Genomic DNA, 22,517 nt, shown 5'->3' with positions numbered 1-22,517 from the left:
GCGAGCTTCACCATCAGGGCTGCCTACGATGTCCTGCCTTCTCCTGCAAACCTAAGCCAGTGGTATGGCGAAGACCCCACGTGCCCTCTATGTCAAAGTCCAGCAACACTGAAGCACATCTTAGTGGGATGCAAGACCAGCCTCACCCAAGGCCGTTACACCTGGCGGCACGACCAGGTGCTAAGGTGTCTTGCAGCAGTGCTGGAAAGTCAACGGACAAGTGTGAACGCCCTTCCTCCCCCGTCATCCCGGTGGCAGCCAGCACCATTTGTTCGGGAGGGCGAGGGTCAAGCCAGCCTCACCACCATAAGACCAGACACTGGGCAGCTGGGCAGAGCACGGGACTGGAAGCTGCTGGCAGACTTGGACAAGAAACTCTGCTTCCCAGCTGAGATCGCAGCCACCAACCTGCGACCAGACCTTGTGCTGTGGTCAGCCTCGCTCAAGCTCGTTTACATCATCGAGCTCACTGTGCCCTGGGAGGGTGCAGTGGAGGAGGCCTACGAGCGGAAGAGGCTGAGGTACACTGAACTCGCAGCAGATGCCCAACAACAAGGCTGGACAGCGAAGGTACGCCCAGTGGAAGTAGGCTGCAGAGGGTTCGTAGCCACCTCAACATCCAGGCTACTCAGGGAGATGGGAGTGTGAGGGAAGACCCACCGGCAGGCAATCAAGGACCTCTCCAGGGCTGCTGAAAAGGGGAGCCAGTGGCTGTGGATGAAGAGAAAGGACTCGACCCGGGCGTTCAAATGAGCTGATCGCATCTAGGGAGTGAACCTGGGACGCTGGGATTCACTGCTGAACCCTCTGGAGGTGTCGTGGGCTTATCAGCGAAACATTCATGAAGGAGGGCGCCCACTTGACAACCCAAAGGATGCCATCGCTCATTTGAACACCACAGAGTCTCATCGGTGCCTTAAGTATGTATGTATCGAGGGATATCAACATCTAGTCCTACATAACAGATACAAAAACAAAAGAATCCGAAGCGCAAGAGTTGGGAAAACATTTGATCGTCGGAGGAAAGATGACAGGTCAGTCAAAAGGAAAGTAACGGGCCTTGACCGTCCGGGCGTTGGGGTGAGACGGGGTGAGAGTCTGTGCCCGCCAACAGCAGGCTTCAGCAGAGCGTGGCGTTAGAATTATACGGTTCTATCTCCATTTTTGGTCAAAATTGATTTTTTTTACATAATCTGATCCATTAGGTGTTTATTAATGCCTGTGTGGTGTTATTTTTTTAAAATGTTGACATTTTTGAGTCAGTAATTAATAAAATACAAAGGTTCCATCTCACAAAACATTGACGCTCAATATCTCTGAACTGCCCTAAACGGAGATAGAACCTTATCATTCTAAACGGAGATAGAACCTTATCATTCTAAACGGAGATAGAACCTTATCATTCTAAGCTCACGAATAGACATATTGAGCCATGCATCAGAATGGTAACGGGGAGGATGTGCGTCCGGCGAACCAGTCCGACCAGGAGCTCCAGGGTACTCCCAGCGGCTCGATCAGCCCAGGAAGGGACACTGTCAGCGGCACACGTCTGGACCTGTCCGCTCCTCATCCGAAACTGGAGTTCAAACGCAACGCGGTCACCGAAGACTACAAGATAACATCTCAAGTGCTCGGACTGGGTATCAACGGCAAAGTGCTGCAATGCTACGGCAAGAAATCAGGCGAGAAATGTGCGCTGAAGGTATTTGTGTGTGTGTGTGTGTGTGTGTGTGTGTGTGTGTGTGTGTGACTGTGTGTGTGTGTGTGTGTGTGTGACTGTGTGTGTGTGTGCGTGCGTACGTGCGTGCGTGTGTGCGTGCGTGCGTGTGTGTGTGTGTGCGCGTGCGTGCGTGTGTGTGTGTGTGTGTGTGTGTGTGTGTGTGTGTGTGTGAAAGAGAGAGAGAGAGAGAGAGTGCGTGCCAAGTGGCACCAGATGCCTGTGGTCCTTGCTTTCTTAGAGGGGTATAATGGGCTACTTGAGGACGTCTTTGCACTGGTGTTGATAAGGAGGAGAACATTCATCAATTATTCATCACTACTCCTCCTCAGTCTCTCTCGTCCATCTTATGTGATCTGATGCCATGATGGGACCTCTCCTTTGTTTGCCATTCATTCTTACAGGGCCTGTGTCAGTGTCACTGGTTCAGGTATACAAGATTTGGGTTGCCAGTGTCATCACGAACGATTCTTTCTCACTATCTATCTTTGTCACTATCCCCCCCGCTCCCCCCTGTGTCTCTCTTTCTCTCTCCCCTTCTCTCTCTCTCTCTCTTTCTTTTCAATCTATGTTGCCAAGTGACCTTCCCGAACCAGTTGGTTAATGTATACAGTATACACTACAGTATGTGTGGGGTGAGCAGAGGTTCAGTGTCAGCTGACGTTCTTCCACTTCCCTTCTCTGCTACTGGATCCACAAACAAGGGGATAGTGTATTGAACTGATCGTGTGAAGAGATTAGTGCTCTCTCTCTCTCTCTCTCTCTCTCTCTCTCTCTCTCTCTTTCTTTCTCACTATCTATCTATCTATCTCTCCCTTTCTCTATCTTTTTTTCTATCTACCCCTACCACTATCTATTCTCTTTCTCTGTCTCTGTCTCTGTCTCTGTCTCTGTGTCTGTCTCCTTCTCTGTGTCTGTCTCTGTCTCTCTCTCTCTCGTTATCACTCTCTCTCTCACTATCACTCTCTCTCTCTCTCTCTCCCTCCCCCTCCCTCTCTCACCACCAGCAGTGATCTTTAAGCTAACTCAATTAGTGATTGTCTACAGACAGGGGATGTGTCTGGAGACAGTGATCCGCTGTCTGGGACCTTGTCTAACACAGAGGGTCTGCTGTGAGGGGCACTAGTCATTGTCCCGTCGGTGTTGGACAATGGCATGCTCTATGTCCGCTCCCACCATCTTCCATCTCGTCTTTGTCTTTCCATCTCTCCAAGTCATGTCTGGCACGAGGAGGTCCTTCTGATTACGCGTTGAGTGTTCCATTCTACACTTTGAAGGTCAGCCTTCCATTGGAATAATGAACAACAACAACAACAACAACATTGACAAAATTGTCATTAAGTTGGTTGTTCTTCAGAGCCTGTAAAAGCCAGCACTGACCTGGCTGTCTGGCCGGCTGTGAGAAACCAGCCATGTTGTCATTGGAGCGGTCACATCATCAATAATAGTTGACTGCTATTGTTTTTTCCAGTGAGACCAAAGATAGCTGAATGACAAGTGCATGTGTTTGTATGTAATGCTGTGCTGTGCTAGTGTTTATATTACGCATGGTGCTAGTTCCTGGTGTTTGGCTACTGCTTTATAAACCTGCCTCCTCCTCCTCCTCCTTCTGATAGAGGAGGAGAGACTCATTTCTCTAGCTGTCTGTCGGTGGACTAGGAAAGAGGATCTCTCCCACCCCTTTATGCAATCCCCATGCTAAGGTTATCGTTGTAGATACAGTACGGTTCTAAATGCACTCCTGGAATGCAGTGCTCATTCTAAAAGCCCCCCCCAGGGACATTCATGCCAAGCAAATGAATATGAATGATTGATTGGATTTAGGCTTATGGAATCAGTGACGTGACTGTGTGTGTGTGTGTGTGTGTGTGTGTGTGTGTGTGTGTGTGTGTGTGTGAGAGAGAGAGAGAGAGAGAGAGAGAGAGAGAGAGAGAGAGAGAGAGAGAGAGAGAGAGAGAGAGAGAGAGAGAGAGAGAGAGAGAGAGAGACACAGACAGACAGACAGACAGACAGACAGACAGACAGACAGACAGACAGACAGACAGACAGACAGACAGACAGGGAGCTGTAGGACTGCAATGAATCACAGCCAGCCAGGGCTTTTAACCTAATTGAAGCCCCTTGGCCCTCGATCGATTTTCTTCAACCTGTGTGAGTGTTTAGTCACCTCCAGACAACAATGATATCCACATGAAGCACAACAATGCCTTCACACATTTTCAGATGCAAGCCTCATCCATCATCCTCCTATTCAATCAGAATAAACAGCCTCTCTAAACCTTTTCATTATCCCATCTGCAGTACTTTCTCTTTCTTTCTCCTTTCCTTCCTCTTCCTCCTCCTTCTCCTCCCTGACTCCCTGGGGGGCCTGGCAGATCCTGTATGACAGCCCCAAAGCGCGGAGGGAAGTGGAGCTGCATTGGCGTGTGTCCGGCGGGCCGTACATCGTCCGGATCCTCAGCCTGTATGAGAACTTTCACCAGGGGAAGAAATGCCTGCTCATCATCATGGAGTGGTGAGGACAACCCATGACTACACAGACCACAATGCACCTCTGTGGGCCTCTCTGTCAGAGTTCAGAGAGGAGCTCATGTGTTATTAGGGGCAAGGCAAGGCAAGTTTATTTGTATAGCACATTTCATACAACAGGGGCAATTCAAAGTGCTTTACATACATTATTTAAAAATACAGCAAGAGGAGCGTAGTAAGAAAATAAAAATTACAACGAATAAAAGCAAATAATAAGAAGTAAATCGATTATTATTTTTTTAAATGTAATAAGACATTTAAAAATAGTTAATGGATAAAAGACATCCATTAAGGGGAGGGGGATAGGTCCTCTGTGTTTTTTCGTGCTTCATTCCTTCTGTGTTTTATGAATTCATTGATGAACCTTTTGACGAAGGAGCGTCTAAACATGTGTCCCTGCTGTTACGTTATCATGGTGATTGTGTTCTGACCCTAGTTAGATTGAGGCCCAACTCATTACCCAGTAATTGCTGAAGCACAATGCTGGCCTTTGTTGGCCGAGGACCTACTAATTGCGATCTCTGGCTTTGTTTGTTGTGAAGCCTCGCTTGCACCACTCTGATCTGTGGCTCTTGTTGTTGCCGCCTCTCAGTATGGGGGGAGGGGAGCTGTTCAGTCGCATCCAGGCCCGAGGGGACCAGGCTTTCACAGAGAGAGGTGAGTTGATGTTGATGGAGTTTAATGATCCATGGTGGTTTACACTAGGGATGCACCAAAATGAAAATTCTTGGCCGAAAGACGAATTTAAGGAAACACTTGGCCGAATGCTGAATACCGAATACAGAATGCTTACTGGCGGTTTTTCCATTTATTTAGCAAATGTTTGTACCATTGATTGCATAAATTAAAAATTAATACATTTTGCTTTTTATTCAAGCTTTTCAAAGAAAAAAAACGTTTATTGAACATTCCAGCTGACATTAGGCTATACCAACAAAGCACAATAACTGAAAATAAATCAATAAATTAGAACAGCATGGGTTGCTTGCACTGTTTCATCTCGTCATCAAAAAACGACTACTATTCGTCTGTAAACATTCGGTCTTGTCACACATTCGGCCGAATATTGAATGTGCTTTTTTTTCCTATTATTCGGCTGCCGAACCTTCGGTGCATCCCTAGTTACTACACTGCTGTTCTACGATGTATACTAGTGCTACAGTGCCCTGGGACCCTGTGCTGTCCGCTCTGTGTTGATAAGATCTCCGTTTGCCATTTCTCTCCACCAGAAGTGTCTGAGATCATGAGGGACATAGGCACAGCCATCGAATACCTGCACCACATGGATATAGCCCACAGAGATGTGAAGGTAGGTCAGTCACCACTCTCAAACACATGTCACACACAGCACGCGTGGTTCTTTCACCTGTCACTCACAGACACACGTAGATAGATATGAGGCTAAGACAGGTCACACTGGAAGGCTGAAGTGCTAATATGTTGAGTGAATCTCTTCTCACCCTGGTTCGCTTTCTTTTTCTCTTTGTCACACACACACACACACGCACACACACACACACACGCGCACACACACACACACACACACACGCACACACACACACACACACACACGCACACACACACACTCCTCTATCTCTCTCTCTCTCTCTCACACACACACACACGCACGCACACACACACACACACACACACACCTCTCTCTCTCTCACACACACGCACACCTCTCTCTCTCTTACACACACACATGCACGCACACACACACACACACACACACAAACACACACACACACTCCTCTATCTCTCTCTCTCTCACACACACACACACACACACACACACACACACACACACACTCACTCCACAGCCTGACAATCTGCTCTACACCACCGAGGAGAGCAACGCAGTGCTGAAGTTGACTGACTTTGGCTTTGCCAAGGAGACAACCTTGCAGAACTCCCTCCAGACCCCCTGTTACACCCCTTACTATGTCGGTAAGTGTTGCACTGATGGTGAGGGATTTTCCAGTCACAATATTCACATCGGATGGGTTTGTATAACCGATGAGTCTACACTTAATTTTACTGAGGTATTTGCGATGATTCGGATATATACAGAAATTATGACATGCTTTTATCAACTGTTCAGTTGCTTGTTGTCCCTACCTGTCAGTCGTTCTGACTGGTTGTCCCTTTGTCTCTCTTGTGTGTATGTGGGTGTCTGTCTGTCTGTCTGTCTGTCTGTCTGTTTGTCTGTTTGTCTGTTTGTCTGTCTGTCTGTCTGTCTGTCTGTCTGTCAGCCCCTGAGGTGCTTGGGCCAGAGAAATATGACAAGTCATGTGACATGTGGTCTCTGGGCGTAATCATGTACATCCTGTGAGTACTGAGCGTGTCTGTATACCCTGTGTGTGTGTGTGTGTGTGTGTGTGTGTGTGTGTGTGCGTGTGTGTGTGCATGTGCATGTGTGTGTGTGTGTGTGTGTTAGAATTATATCACAAGCTTCACTTTCACTTTCCTTCCGTTTTGAAATCTCAGTTCTACCTTCTTTTGTTTTTGTTTTTAACTCTCAGCAACATTGTCCATCAGTCCTCCCTCTTCTCCCTTTCTCCCTTTCTCCTCTGAATGACTGTTTTATGAATGGGAGTGTGTATGTAGCTGGTGTAACACCATGTTTATAGTCATATGCAGCTGCAACTAATCTTGTGCTACCTCTATGTGTTGTGTGTTGTCCAGAAGATTGGTTGCGGCTGGAGAAAAAAAATCCTTATGTTTATTCTATTCTATTATATCATCACCATCTTAAAATAATGGCTTACGTGACTTTTGAGGAAAATTATGTTTTTGCCTAAATATCATATATTCTATATTATTTTACAAAAAAAGAAAATATATATATAAAATATGACGTACGTCATTATTTGAAGAAGGTGATGATATGAATGTGTGACGTGTCCTACAGGCTCTGTGGGTTCCCTCCGTTCTACTCCAACACAGGCCAGGCCATCTCCCCAGGGATGAAGCAGAGAATCAGGCTGGGCCAATATCAGTTCCCCAACCCCGAGTGGGCCGAGGTGTCTGAGGAAGGTCAGTCAGTCCGCTGTTTGCTACCGTACACGGGCTTGAGTTGGAGCGGGATAGAGTGGACTTAGAAGACTTCTGGACTGGACAATGTATGGTTTCAGTTGAAGAGAAGTGTTTTTAGGGTCAGGATACTCTAACTGTTAGAGTAGCACTGAACTACACAGGTCTTTTACGATTTTAAATCATTGCTTAGGGATGGGTAGTTCTAGACACATTGAGGTTTGGGAGTGTATTGATATACGTCATTTAAACTGTCTAGTTTGTCTGATATTCTGTTTTTATTTTCTCCACGTTCATGACCTCACCATGTGCAGCCAAACAGCTGATCAACCAGCTGCTGAAGACAGACCCTAACGAGAGGATGAGCATTGCCCAGTTCATGAACCACCCCTGGATCAATGTAGGTACCTCCATCGACCGCTGACGATCTGTTAGCCTTGTTAGCCTTGTTAGCCTTGTGGATATAGAGCATGAGCACGGTTAGGGTTGCAAACTTTCTCACTTCCAAATACGGGACAAATGGGTTTGCAGGAATCGGTGCTATATCATTTACACTATATGTACGCATGAGAAGACCTGTGATTGGATGAATATACGGGACAAGGGAGGTCCCATACTGTATAGGACGGTGTCACTGGCTCTTGTTAACTCTGTGTTTTGATATGACAGCAATCGATGGTGGTCCCACCGACTCCTCTGCACACCTCTCGCGTTCTGACGGAAGAGAGAGAGCTGTGGGACGACGTCAAGGTGAGACTGAAGATCCGGACATGAACATATTTCATGTCTTTCTACCAACATATTTTAGTAGGAGATGGCAATTAGAGGGTATAAAGGCCTACGTGTCTGTAATAACCAGGATTCCCTTTAAAAACTCTCCCCTGCTGCTGTAACACTACACAGCCAGTAGGTGGCGGTAAAGCATTAGATGTGTACAGTAACCCCCCCCCCCCTCGTGTTGTGCTCTGGCTACAGGAGGAAATGACCAGCGCTCTAGCCACCATGCGTGTGGACTACAACCAGGTGATGATCAAAGACCTGGATACGTCCAACAACCCCCTGTTACAGAAGAGACGCAAGAGGCCTGCTCCTGGGGCCGTCGAGGAAGGAGAGGGAGGAGGAGAAGGAGGGGACGGAGGGGGAGGAGGAGGGGGTGTAGGAGGAGGAGGAGAAGGAGAAGGAGGAGGAGGAGGAGGAGGAGGGGTTTGTTACAGCCAGTGAGAAGGAGCGGGGTGTTATTACCGATGAGGTGGCAGCACTCTGCCCCCTATTGGCAACAGTCAGTATGACACAAGATTAAGGCTTAGAAGAGAGTTTTGTCTCCTCTTATGCTTTACTCTTTCCAGCACCAGCACATATGAGATCAGTAAAATTGTTGCTTTTCTTTTGCAGATGCTGCTGTCATTTGATACAGAGAAGATTAGCATGGCCCTGGCGCACGGATGACACGCACAATCGTGAAGCGTTCCTAATTTTCCTAATTGCTAATGTGTTTTAAATAATCTTTTAACATTTTAGTGTTGGGAGTTATACATGCATACAGCTCTGGAAAAAAGGACACCACTGCATCCGATATCAGTTTCTCTGGTTTTACTATTTATAGGTAGGCTATGTGTTTGAGTGAAATAAACAGTTTGCGAAGCAATTCCAGCAGGTGGGGGTGCAGCCCAATGTAGCCGGGCCGGCCGGGGCCACGGGGAGAAGAACGGGGAGTGACATAGAACACGCAGAACACATAGAACACGTAGAACACATAGAACAGGTAGAACACATAGAACACATAGAACACATAGAACACGCAGAACACATAGAACACAGAGAACACATAGAACACGTAGAACACGTAGAACACATAGAACACATAGAACACGTAGAACACGTAGAACACATAGAACACATAGAACACGTAGAACACATAGAACACAGAGAACACATAGAACACATAGAACACGTAGAACACGTAGAACACGCAGAACACGTAGAACACGTAGAACACGTAGAACACATAGAACACGTAGAACACATAGAACACGTAAAACACGTAGAACACGTAGAACACTTAGAACACGTAGAACACGTAGAACACATAGAACAGGTAGAACACGTAGAACACATAGAACACGTAGAACACATAGAACACATAGAACAGGTAGAACACATAGAACACGTAGAACACATAGAACACATAGAACACATAGAACAGGTAGAACACATAGAACACATAGAACACATAGAACACATAGAACATAGAACAGGTAGAACACAATCATTTGCCAATGATTTGCCAGGGCAAATGTGTAACTGTGTTATGTAATATAATGTTTAGAAGGCATACTGTATCTTGCAATCCTTTATAACCATGAGCCTGAATACCACATCAATGAGCACATTATGCAGAAAGCAAGCACCAGACGATGGCATTAGTTTGGGGGGTGGGGGGTGGCAGACACAAACAATGGATGCAGGTTATTCAGAGGATTTGTGTTTAATAAAATAGATAATAAAATGCTTCGGTAGGATTACAAAACACACTGAAGTGGGGATTATCGTGGCTTTCAAATTCTGCAAATTCTTTCAAATGTCTCTGATCAATGTGGCAAGACGTTGAGACTGTAAAAAATGTCGGACCCTCTCCGTTCTCCTCCACCGGTGACATCACTGTGGTTTGGACTTCACAGCTGCTCGGAGTTTAATGTACATTTGTTCAAAATTCTGAAAGGAAATTGAGGACAAGGTTAGTGTTTCCACCTGATACTCATAATGGCATGTAGGGCGGGTGGTAGAGAGAGATGTAGGGCTGGAGGATAGAGAGAGATGTAGGGCTGGGGGATATAGAGAGAGATGTAGGGCTAGGGGGTAGAGAGAGATGTAGGGATGGGGGATAGAGAGAGATGTGGATTTGGAGGTTGTGAGTTCGACTGTATGTCTCTCTGTCTGTCTGTCTCTCTGTCTGTCTGTCTGTCTGTCTGTCTCCCTGCCTGCCTGCCTGCCTGTCTGCCTGCCTGCCTGCCTGTCTGGCTGTCTGTCTGGCTGTCTGTCTGTCTGTCTCCCTGCCTGTCTCCCTGCCTGCCTGTCTCCCTGCCTGCCTGCCTGCCTGCCTGCCTGTCTCCCTGCCTGCCTGTCTCCCTGCCTGGCTGTGCTCTAAGCCTTAAAGAGGATTTCTCCGTGGGTCCTGAGCCTGACTGACCTGGCCTCCTCCCCTTGCTGCCGGAGTCCTTGTTGAGCATCTGCTGGTGGACCTTCTTCTGCTCCTCCTGCTCCTCTAACTTGGCCTCCTTGTGGATCTGCTCGATGGTCTTGGGGCCCTGGTCCACCCGCCTCGACACCCAGTTGTGCTGCACCGCGGACCAGAGACCAGAAAACCACCACCGTTAGAAGACGCGCACGCATACACATGCACACACACATACACATGCACACATACACGCACACACACATACACGCACACACATACATACATACACGCATATGCACACACACATACACATACACACACGCACGCGTACACATGCACACACACACACACACACACACACGCACACACACACACACACACACACACACACACTCACCAATCGCAGGTCGATTATGTCCTGCAGCATAAACCGTATCCGTGACGATGTCTTGCGCTCCTTGATGATTTTCTCCATGTCATTGAAGTAAAGGTCCATGCGTGGCTAGGGTGAGAGAGAGAGAGAGAGAGACAGCGAGGGGTCAAGGGTCATTTCCCAAACCATCAACACAACACCGTCATCTTCCCACCAGCTCCTCCAGCAGGACAGCAGGACAGCAGCCACAGCCATTTCCTCTCATTACACCCAATTAAGCAACTGTGCAACTTTTACGACTTGGAAGAGAGAGAGAGAGAGAGTGGTTCTGTTGCTCTACTGCCCCACCCCCCCCCCCCCCCCAAGACCCAACAGAGCCTTTTAGGGGGGGCACGATGGAACAAAAGACAGAGCGGTGTTCGAGTGCGTTTCCTTAGGTTAGAGGTATTATAACTGTCAATTTATAGTATATATATATTATAGTATATATATATATATATATATATATATACAAATATATATTTAAAGCCTGATCTTATGACGGCCAAAAGCAAGCAAAAAGGGGGTCAGCGATGTTGTGAAAACACAGTGGTGTGAGCAGATCAATAGATGTATTTACTCTATCGACCGACATAAAAAAATAAAAAAGGAAATTTGAAATCTATTTTTAAACAATAATAACAGTGAGCTATAATGTCTGGTTCCTTTAGGGAAATCAAAATCCCAACTCAGTCAGGAAGTCCAGAACAGAGGGAGAATCAACACCGGCGGAAATGAAGGAAAAAGGGATGATGTTACCAGTTCTCAGTTAAGTCTGTGTGAAAGTGAATCCCATGAAAAGGGACAAACAGTTGCAACAACTTTAAACTGTAACACAATGGGCCCGGTGTCCCAGACAAGACGTAAGCCTAATCCTAGACTAAAAAAGCATCTTCAATGGAGGTTTTACATTGAAAGTGTGATCTAGTCGAGGACTAGGCTTAAGCCTTTAGTCGGTGAAACCAAAGTGTCCTAGCACCAAACAGACGTTTTCCAGCCAGAACGTCTTCAGTCCATCTCTTCTATGCCCCCCCCCCCCCCCCCCTCTCCACACTGCCACAAAATCCACCAAACCAGGAAGCACCCTAACTGGGGGAGGGGGCTGGATGGATGGTTGGTTCCTCATCCACCATAGCTGTTGAAACAGCTACAACTGAAAGCAGCTATGTGAAGGGAAACCATCTATCCGAGCCAGCATAGTGCGGTTGCGGAAAAAAGTTTGTGCGGTTTGCCTAACCATAAACACTGCGTAAAAACCCTCTCCAAGACATGACTCCCTATATCAAACGAAGAGAACCATATTTTCATTCCATGTCTCACCACCACCACCACCACCACCCTCCTCCTCCCCCCCTCCCCAACGCCTCACAACTGTGTCCCCCCACCCTGTCCAACTCACCCCTGCCGCCCCCTCCCCCCCATGCCTCACACCCCCTATCTAACCCCCCCCCATGTCTCACCACCACCACCACCACCCTCCTCCCCCCCCTCCCCAACGCCTCACAACTGTGTCTCCCCACCCTGTCCAACTCCCCCCATGCCTCACCCCTGCCTCCCCCCCCCCCCCCCCCATGCCTCACACCCCCTATCTAACACCCTCCCACGCCTCACCTTGGTCTTCTCAAAGTCCAGGTCCTTGCCGATGGTGGAGAACAGCCTGCAGAGACACTCCAGGGACTCCTGGTCGTGGTTCTTCAGCAGCTTCACCACGCAGTCGTGCATGATGGCCTCCGTCAGCATCTTCAGCTTGAACAGCTCGCCGATGAACTTGATGTTGCCGATGGACCGCCGCCGGGCCTTGACCTTGGCCTCCTCCAGCTCCGCCTGGAGACGCTCGCGCTCCCCAGACTGGACCGCAGAGAGAGAGAGAGAGAGAGGGAGGGAAGGAGAGAGAGAGAGAGGGAGGGAAGGAGAGAGAGAGACAGAGAAGGAGAGAGAGAGAGGGAGAGAGAGCGAGGGTGAGAGAGAAAGAGGGAGAGAAAGAGAGACAGAGAGAGAGAGAGAAATGACCAACAATTAATATTGTGTGTGTGTGTGTGTGTGTGTGTGTGTGTATGTGTGTGTGTATATGACAGCTTAGTGCTCTGCTGTTGGGGAGTGTGTGCGTGTGGGCATGTGCGTGTGTGCGTGTGTATGTGTGTGTGTGTGTGTATGACAGGTTAGTGGTCTGCTGTTGGGGAGTGTGTGTGTGTGTGTGTGTATGTGTATATAGCCTCTTTCACTCATAGTTCCCTGTAATTTCCATGGAATCCCAAGCTGTGTCAACCGGGCATTTTCGCCGTTCACACATGAGCCAAATGCCGGTAGATACCCGTGTCGCTCCCTTTCACACGTCGGCAATTTGCCTGGTGGCGCGATCTACTTGAATCATTGAATTCAACTGGATATAGAACTGGAGCGGGACAGGCGCGTGGGACTGCCATATACCATATATGTATGTATCTGCCATATCATACCTCCGTTTTATATTGAAAAATATGATGATGAAATTTGGGACGGAGGTATGATATGTGGCAGTCTCGCGTGCCTGTCTCGTTACAGCGAGTCTACTCCTTCGCTCCCCAACTAAAGCACTTGATTACCGTTGATATAAACATACTATACTAGTCCATAAGCACAGTATGGGAGAACTTGGTGATAAGCATAATACCAGTTGACTCAATTAGACTTGCTATGGGCTCTGCGGGCTCTGCGCGATGCAAGACAGCTGAGAGGAGACGGTGTGTGTGTGCACTGCGTCTATATCCCAAAATGTACATTTGATAAGTAAAAGTAAGCTAGCTAAGTTAAGTAATCTAGATATCTATGATTGGAAACGAAGTACTATCCAGTTAGAATTATAGAAGATCTAGTTGTGTTTTCCTGCTGGTCTCGCTGCCTGGGGTTTGAACAGACTTTGGGATCAATTACAACTTCTCCATATAGGCTATTAGAACTCTGCATCCTTTGAAAAAAATGGTGGGATGTAAGTATCTTGTAACTTTGCAAACAATAGCAGAATTTAAATAGTTTAGTTTATGTTCAACTGGAAAAGGTAGTGAGCACAGATTTTCGTGTTTTGACTTTGCTGGGAATTACAGGGAACTGTGTGTGAAAGAGGCTTTACAGCAACCCGGGACTTTCCATGGTCTCGACCAGGGTAATTGCCCGGGTGGATTTCCCTGGTCAGTCGCATTCACACATACGTCGACCCTGGAATTTGCATGGAATCTACTGGGAAGGCCTGTATGTGTGAAAGGGGGGGGGGGGGGGTGTGCGTGTGTGTATGACAGCTTAGTGCTCTGCTGTTGGTGTGTGTATGTGTGTGTGTGTGTGTGTATGTGTGTGTGTGTGTGTGTGTGTGTGTGGCGTACACACCTGTGCAGAATCCAGCTCCTTCTGCTTCCTCTCAAACACCTTGTCCCTCTTGTCCCTCTCAAACTCCTTCTTGCAGCACCTCAGCAGCAGCTTGCGGAAGTTGACCGTGGTGCTGGGCTTGTCTGTCATCGGCACCTTGAGCTGCAGCAACAACAACGACGACAACAACAACAACATGTTGGGTTGAGGGGACGTTGAGAAAGGTGGGAAAGGTTGAGTGAGAGAGATAGATAGATATTAGAGGATAGGAACAGAGAGAGGGAGAGAGAGAGGGAGTGAGGGAGGGAGAGAGAGAGAGGGAGAGAGGGAGGGAGGGAGAGAGAGAGAAGGAGAGAGAGAGAGAGAGAGAGGGAGAGAGGGAGGGAGGGAGAGAGAGATGGCGACGACCCGAGACAGGAGAAAACATCGTCAGATTGTTTATTGAGAAAGGTGAGAAACGTTGAGTGAGAGAGAGAGATAGATATCAGCACATTTTTGGTATATATACGGTCCCGGTTGGGAATCAAACCCGCAACCTTAGGCGTTATGCTTAGCGCGGTGCTTTAACCGGAACCGCCGCACGTGTGTGACGAAGAGGCAAAGGGTGTGACGACGGGAGCTTGCGTACCGTTGCTAGGCAGCGACACATGTTCCCGTAGGCCACGGAGAAGCTGGGCTCGTCGATGGCCTTCTCGAACACCAGGTCGATGACGCCCTTCAGCCGCTCCTCCGTGTCGATGGTCAGGTCCGTCACCTGCTTCATCAGCTGGTTGAACATCTGGGGCGTCAGCTTGTTGAGGATGCTGCGGACCTTCCGGAACAGCTCCTGTGTGGAGCGGGCGGCAATAACACGGAATGACAACGATGCACGACGATGTTTAGTGAGGTAAACATTTTCCTCCTCACACTCCATTAACTACTCAGGACTGGAAAGACTTCAGTCGTAACAAGGACCGCTGAGAGCTATTTTTGTGATGTGTGTGTGTGTGTGTGTGTGTGTTTGTGTGTGTGTATTTCGATTAGGTTTACAAGGGTGTGTGTGAGTGTACGTGTGCGTGTAGTTAGGTTTACAAAAGGGTGTGTGTGAGTGTGTGTGTGTGTGTATTTAGGTTAGGTTTACAAGGGTGTGTGTGTGTGTGTGTGTGTATTTAGGTATACAAAAGGGTGTGTGTGTGTGATGACAGTCTAAACAGGGCTGGAGGCCCTGCTGTGGTTGAGTGTGGTGTGTGTGTGTGTGTGTGTGTGTGTGTGTGTGTGTGTGTGTTCCTACAAGAGTGTATCCATGCCAGTCGTTTTTTAAATACTCTCGGCCCGGTATTTAAAAACGTTTAACCTGCATCAGATCGATCCAGATTATTGTTAGCTATCCAGGATCAGATCGAGCTGCCTGATTTCCCCCCTATACGACTCATAATCAGACAGAAGAAAAAAAAAAGCTAAATAATCGTAAAAGTTCTGAAATACTGGGCCCTGGTTGGTTCGTCCAACCAGGTGAGACTCTCCAGGACCAGGACTGGGTATCAGTGATCTAATGTGTTGGGCTTAAAAAGGCCTAGTCTAGGTGGTCTGCCTGCCTCTACCTGTGTTTTCACCACTTCCGGGTCGTCCCAGGGGGTCTGGACCTTCTGGCCGGGCTTCCAGGCGTTCTCCGACTTCTTCAGCTGGACCTCGTCGTTGGCCGACACGTTCAGGATGATCTTCCTGGGCGGGGGCCGCCGGGCCCCTCCCCCCATGTTCATCATCTGGGAGAGAGGTAGAGAGAGAGAAGGAGGGAGGGGGAGAGGGTAGAGAGAGAGAAGGAGGGAGGGGGGGTGGGGGTGGAGGGAGTAGAGAGGGGGGAGGGAGGGAGAGGGTAGAGAGATAGACAGAGAGAAGGGAGGGGGTAGAGGGGGGAGGGAGGGAGAGGAAGGGGTAGAGAGGGGGGAGGGAGGGAGAGGGTAGAGAGATAGAGAGGGGGGAGGGAGGGAGAGGGTAGAGAGATAGAGAGAGAGAGAGGGAGGGAGGGGGTAGAGAGGGGGAGGGAGGGAGAAGGGAGAGGGAGGGAGAGAGGGAGAAGAGGGTAGGGAGAGAGAAAGAGTGAGAGAGCAAGTAAGATTGAGAGAGAGAGAGACACACAAACAAACAAACACATACCCACATCAACATCTGCATGGCATCCCTTCCCGCAAAGGCCCAAAAAAATCCCTGAATCTCCTCAAATTAGAGCTTTGATTTGACGATTTTTCATTCTCTTTTAGATTTAATCTATGCCCTTTTAAAATGTGGCCGACACCAAAAAACCACAACTTCTCCTCACGGCACGACCGCACGTTCACCATCACTTATCTCCCCGGTCGGAACCCAAGAATGTCTTTTCTTTCTTGTTTTTCTCTTTTTTTTAAAAATGTATTTACTACAACATCAGAAGGCTGAGATTCAACAGAGAGAGAGAGAGAGAGAGAGAGAGAGAGAGAGAGAAAGAAGGGAAAGATATAGAAAAAAATAAAGATAAAGTATAATTACATGAGCGTGGATGTGTGCGTGACTCACGGCGTCGCCGCGGCCTCCGACCAGCTGCCTGCCGCCAAAGTCTGCGAAGGCCGGGGTGAAGTCGGGACCCCGAGAGATCACCCTGGAGTCCACGGACCCCCGCACCGGCACCTTGTTCTGGTTTATCTGGGGGGGGAGAGAAAGGGGGAGGGAGGGAGGGAGGGAGGGAGAGTGAGGGAGGGAGAGAAGGAGAGAGAGGGAGGGAGGGGGGGAGGGAGGGAGAGAGACAGAGAGACACAATGAACAGGCCAGCAGGGGGAGCAGTGAGAAGACAGCAGTGAGGGGGGGGGGACCGGCCAGACCCTCCCCTTCCTCCCCCCTCCTCATCCTCCTCAACCCCCTCCCCCCCTCTCATTAGGATCTAACCCACTGGTGCTCTAAACGCTAACATGTCATACACATTAGATACTGTAAATAAACTACCTCACTGTACTCATAACTGTATGTGTGTGTGTGTGTGTGTGTGTGTGTAGACAAACTCATTACTCTGGAGGGGCTGCTGAGAAAAAATCTATCTACATTTTTATTGACTGAATAAGCCAGACTCATGGAGTAGTTTGCTCCTTACAAACAAAGAGTTCCCCTCTGAGGGAGGAAGAAGACAGCTTCCATTGCTCCCATATTCCACATGTCTCAGTTTTTAGAGCTCAATATTGACTGAGCCATATTGGTAGAGGGTTCAGGGCCTTCCTCACTGCTCTGGCTGACATACAAACACACACATTGTCTAAAACACACTCACATAGACACACACACAGACACACACACACACACACACCTTGTCCAGCACTACGTCACTGATCTGAGGCAGTCCCTCTGGCTTCTGCACGCAGGCGGGCGTGAACTGGAAGCCCAGCAGGAAGTCCCGGTTGTACTGGCGCTTCCCATTGGCCTCGGCCAGATCTAGACCAGCCTCTGATTCATCGGAGAGAGATGTGCATTGCTCCTCCTTTTTGCCAAGCTTCTCAAGCAACTCTGAAAGAAGGAGTTGAATTCAGATTACTTCATGTATCTACAAGTAAGATCTGTCAAACAAAAAGGGTATGAAAGATCAACCCAAGTAAATACATTTACCTTGCATAGTTTGTGTTGATTTAATCTTCTCATCTGTGCTTTCTTCCAGTTTTTGTTTCTGAGGAAATAAAAAAAGTTATTAGTATGTGTGTGCATGCTGGAATGTGTTGTTCCAAGACACACCTCAAAATTACTCACAATTCATAATGAGACATCAAGTTATGCTTATACTAAAGACTGAAATGATGGTTTATCCATGATGATATAATAAGTCAAAACCTCTATAGGCATCTAGCCTCTTGAAGAATGTGTCACCACCATGTGATGAATCTTTGTAGCACAACATTGCATTCTTTGTAGCATTCACTAGCATGCTGATGATGCTATGCTCTTCCTTACCTGAGCTTACCTTAAGTCCTATCCCAACAGTCATGCCACCCATGCCCAACCCCTGGCTCCTCACCACCCTTCTGTAGGCCCCATAACTCACCAGCTCCTGCTCCAAGGAGCTCTTTTCCTGCTGAACAGAGGTCAGGCTGTGCTGCACAGAGAGAAGCTTCTGCTGCTGTCCTTCCAACTCAGAGCTTAACTCGTTGAACTATAGCACAGGCCAGATGGTGACACCATGCATGGACATGGAGGACATTTTGAAGAAAACAAAATGACAATAAGTAAACAAAATAAATATGGAGGAAAGGGTAATAATGAATAAAAATAAATTCAAGTAAGGAATTTGATGAAAGGGATAAGCTATAACAGATAGTATCATACAGATGTATTCCATGATCAATTGGCAAATGTGTTAGTTATAACATATGGGATTGGATATACATTTGGAGATTGAAATGGTGATTGACAATGGGAAGATGGATGTAGGCCCACCTTGACGCCCTGTGAGCGAGCCTGGCTCTGGGCCTCCTCCAGCTGGGTCCTCAGGCTCTGGAGCTCTAAGTTACCTTGAGTTTCCTGGGAATTCAGGGCCTCCATAGCTGCCACCTGCTCTTGGGCCTCTCTGGCTCTGTCCTGGACCTGCTGGACTAACTTTGCTTCGTTGTCTTCCAGCTCCTTTACCTTCATCTCAGCAGCATGCAGTTTGCCCAGCACATCCTCCATCTCCACCAGGTGCTGCTCCTCAGCACTCTCCACACTGGTCCGCAGAGACTCATCCAGATGCTCTTTCTCTTCTGACACAATCAGCAGCTGTGATTTTAGCTCCTCTGTCTCCTGTGCCAAGACTGCAGCCCCTGCCCTGTGCCTGGCCCCTGCCTCCTCCAGCGCTAACTTGTGGTCCACCTTCAGCCTCTCCAAGGCACTCTTGGTCTCTACTAGCTCTGTCGCCTGGGCACCTTCCCCTTTGCTGAAGGACACCTTCAACCCCTCCATTGCTTGTTGGTGAGAGGCAATGGCAGATTCCAGCTTAGAGCGCCACAACTCTATGATGTCTGCATTTTCCTTCTCACCTTGGCTCAGGCGCATTCGCAACTGCTCGTTGTCACCGGAGAGCCTCCCGGATGAAGCCTGAAGCTGGGCCAGTGCTTCACGGTGGGCTTTCTCTTCAGCCCCCATCCTCTCCTTTAGCTCAGTCAGCTCACCCTGTTGATTGGCTTCCTGAGAGGCCAGCTGAGCTCTTAGTGTGATCACCTCCTCAAGAAGAGGTGAGGCAGTGGAGTCAGCACCCTCAGAGACCTGTTGGGACTCCAGACGCAGCCGCAAGTCGGCCACTTCCCTTGTCCGCAGAGAGAGGTCCCTCTCCAGCTCCATGATGCGGGACTTCTCGGACACCGTGGCAACCTATAGGACAGGACAACTCTGGCTCAAAATGAGTGTGTTCTGTATACACTTGCAAGACAAGGTAACTGCTGAATATCCCTGGCATCGCGCAAGTCTTTGAGGAAGGGTCTGTATTGAGTTTAAATAGGGCCCTATACAAACACGTGGCAGAGAGGTCCATCATAGCAGTAGTATAAGTACATCAAATGACACTCTAATCCCACATTTGTAATATAGGATGCCTGTTCCTAATGTATTGCGCTGCCCTCTAGTGGATATAGTTTGGTGGTACCATATCAGTTCTCACACAGCACACCTCTGGTGTTTTGAACTTCACCCCCCAGGAGCTGCAGTGTCTCCTGGTTTTCATACTTCGAATTAGATCTGGAAACCCAGACGTGTACACTCTCAGTGATTCATTACATCAATTGAAAAAAGAAAACCAGCAGAGACTGTGGCCCTTAAGGATTGCAGTTGAATGCCCTTACCATATTGGTTGTGATACACCTAAGGGAGGAACACATTGGCTAGGAATAGGAGCAGGAGAAAGACTTGCAAGAGATGGGGAACCCCAGATAAGCAGGCTGGGAGGGTCAGGTGTCTGAGACACAGGATAACTGGGAACAAGGGGGGGTTGGGGATAGGGAAACTGACTGGCTACTCAGCAGCACCAGCATCAGGGCTTAAAGTGGGGAAAAATGCTGTGCCTGAAACTTTTTCTTGGGGAGGGGGGTCACAGTTTGAGATATTGGGAGAGCGGGTACAGAAGACAGCTTCTTGTCTCAATGTTTAAATGCATTAATACTATTTTATAGTCAATACAAAATATATGTCTCAATGTTAAAATGCATTAATACTGTTTTATACTCAATACAAAATAAACGTAATGCTTTGTACTACTAACATACATACACCTAGACTAGAGACTGTCATCATTCTCTCCTAGTGGGAGATCTTACCTCACAGATGAGGACAGTGGGTGAGTCTTGGTCTGGTTGACCGAGGTCTGGGTTTCCCACAGGGTGGGTCAGGACACACGCCTGAGTCACTGGCAGATCCTCCACGCCGTCCACGGTCAGGACTAGTAATATCAAACATGATTATGTTTATTGGTAGGGTTTCTAGAATGTTCTACAGGCTACATAGGTGGTTCACAACAACACACAAGTGTTGTAATCATTTATGGGGCCTCATTTATAGAACGTGCTTAGATCAAATGTTGATCTTACCCGTGTCGTACGTAGAAAACCACGTCAACGTAGTGATTTATACAATTTCAACGTGAGTCAATTTGACCGTGGAAACGATCGTAGCTCGACGTCGAGTATTCAACTTGCTTACGCACATTACCTACTGGTTATGCGGAGTTATTACAGGCATGTGAGCCGCACTGCCTACTGTAATTCATGCAAGTGGCTCGTAATAAAATTAACGATGTTGTTATCAGCCGAGAAAATGAGTTTAATTCAAGATTTAAAGGGAACTGATGTTTATGATTGTATCTCAGTCTTTCTTTATAATATGCCTCCGGAGCTGTCTATCTCTCTTCAACATGCCTAGTGCGTTCCACAACGGACCTTGCCCGGCCACGCGCTCAATTATACTGGATTTACCCGGTGTCTGGGAGTGAGCAGCCATATAAGAATAAGACCATTATATTATTACAGTATAAGCAGCACTCGATAAAAACAGTCAAAATCGCCCCCCCCCCTTTCCATACTTTATGTCATTTTATCAATGAACGTGGTATTACTGCTATTTCAAGGTGCGAGGGGGCACGGCACGCACACATGCAATGACATTTTTACCAAGTTACTGACACTGAAGTCACTGACGCTGTGGGGATGCTAAAATTGTCCTCTTATGATCAAATCCACCACCTCCCCTGATTTTCTTTTACAACTTGAGTAGAGTATTTAAGCATGTGCCTGGTTAGTTGTCATGATCAAACGTTTCAAATGCAACTTACAGAGAAGCCACCCTTCTCTGCCCTCTCCCGCTTCCAGACGAACGGCTACCCTATATTATATTATATTATATTATAGCACTTGTCTTAATTCAGCCGCTTTTTTTTTTTCTTTTCTTTTTTTTCCTAGCACCAGGGGAGCCCCCCTCCCAAATGTCGTTGTTTGGTACCTGTACTATATCAATGACAATAAAGACCATTCATTCATTCTGTGGTAACCTAACTAATGAATAATGGGAATGCCATTCATTCATTCATTCATTCATTCATTCATAGAAAACCGACAAGGGTTGCGTTCGTAAAGTCGTTCTGATAGCGCCGGAGCGCACACTGGGTTCAACGTCCATAAAGGGACCGAGTAATTAGATTGGACGAGAGGCATTCCCATGAGTGCTGGTCAGATTTCCAGAGCGTGTTTACGAACGCACCCGAGAGCAGCGAGCTAACGTACCGTAGCTATGGTAACACAGAGGACATGGCTAGCCAGCTAACGTTAAGACGTGGATGTTGTAACGTTAACTAACTACAGATACCTGAGACCAATACCAATTATAACAAATAACTGACGTTTGAAAAATAACTGACATCTGAAAAATAACTGACATTTGAAAAACAACTGATATTTCCGCTGTTTCGCCTTGGTGGGGAGTCTAAAGATAGCCTCTCTCTTAACAACACGACCGCCTGATATGTATAATCAAATGTGATATGTAATGTAGATATGATTGATAACCTGCAGTGTACATATCTACTTTTCCCTTCTTGTTTTTAGTTTTTTTTTTCCTAGCACCAGGGGAGCCCCCCCTCCCAAATTTCGTTGTTTGGTACCTGTACTATATCAATGACAATAAAGACCATTCATTCATATAATTGAGCCGCTATCACAGGGCGTTAATACAAACCTCACCTGCGTTCATTTTACCTGCGTTGGTATTTATAGAAGGAAGCACGCAACTTTAAACCATCTCAGCCCGTTTTATAAATAATTGTTCACGTCCGTTTAGAAAAATGTGCTTACGTGAAAGTCAAAGAT

At 47.6% G+C, this 22,517-nt stretch overlaps 1 protein-coding gene across 1 annotated transcript; it reads left to right on the top strand.

Moving 5' to 3' along the window:
• Positions 1-1,432: 1,432 nt before the first annotated feature.
• On the top strand, positions 1,433-8,728 carry LOC308171169 (MAP kinase-activated protein kinase 2-like; the record flags this gene model as incomplete). Its single annotated transcript, XM_080546025.1, has 11 exons — positions 1,433-1,702; positions 4,093-4,232; positions 4,839-4,903; positions 5,476-5,555; positions 6,070-6,196; positions 6,502-6,577; positions 7,161-7,285; positions 7,597-7,682; positions 7,952-8,032; positions 8,258-8,437; positions 8,675-8,728. The coding sequence occupies 11 exons, from the start codon at positions 1,433-1,435 to the stop codon at positions 8,726-8,728; spliced, it is 1,284 nt and encodes a 427-aa protein (XP_080402151.1).
• Between the last annotated feature and the right edge of the window lie 13,789 nt (positions 8,729-22,517).

This window comes from Nansenia antarctica, assembly GCF_963989245.1.
Source record: "Nansenia antarctica genome assembly, chromosome: 15".
In the NCBI taxonomy this organism is placed as follows: Eukaryota; Metazoa; Chordata; class Actinopteri; order Argentiniformes; family Microstomatidae; genus Nansenia; species Nansenia antarctica.
Note: the sequence above shows the minus strand (reverse complement) of the source record. Positions and strands in the feature narration are given on the sequence as shown.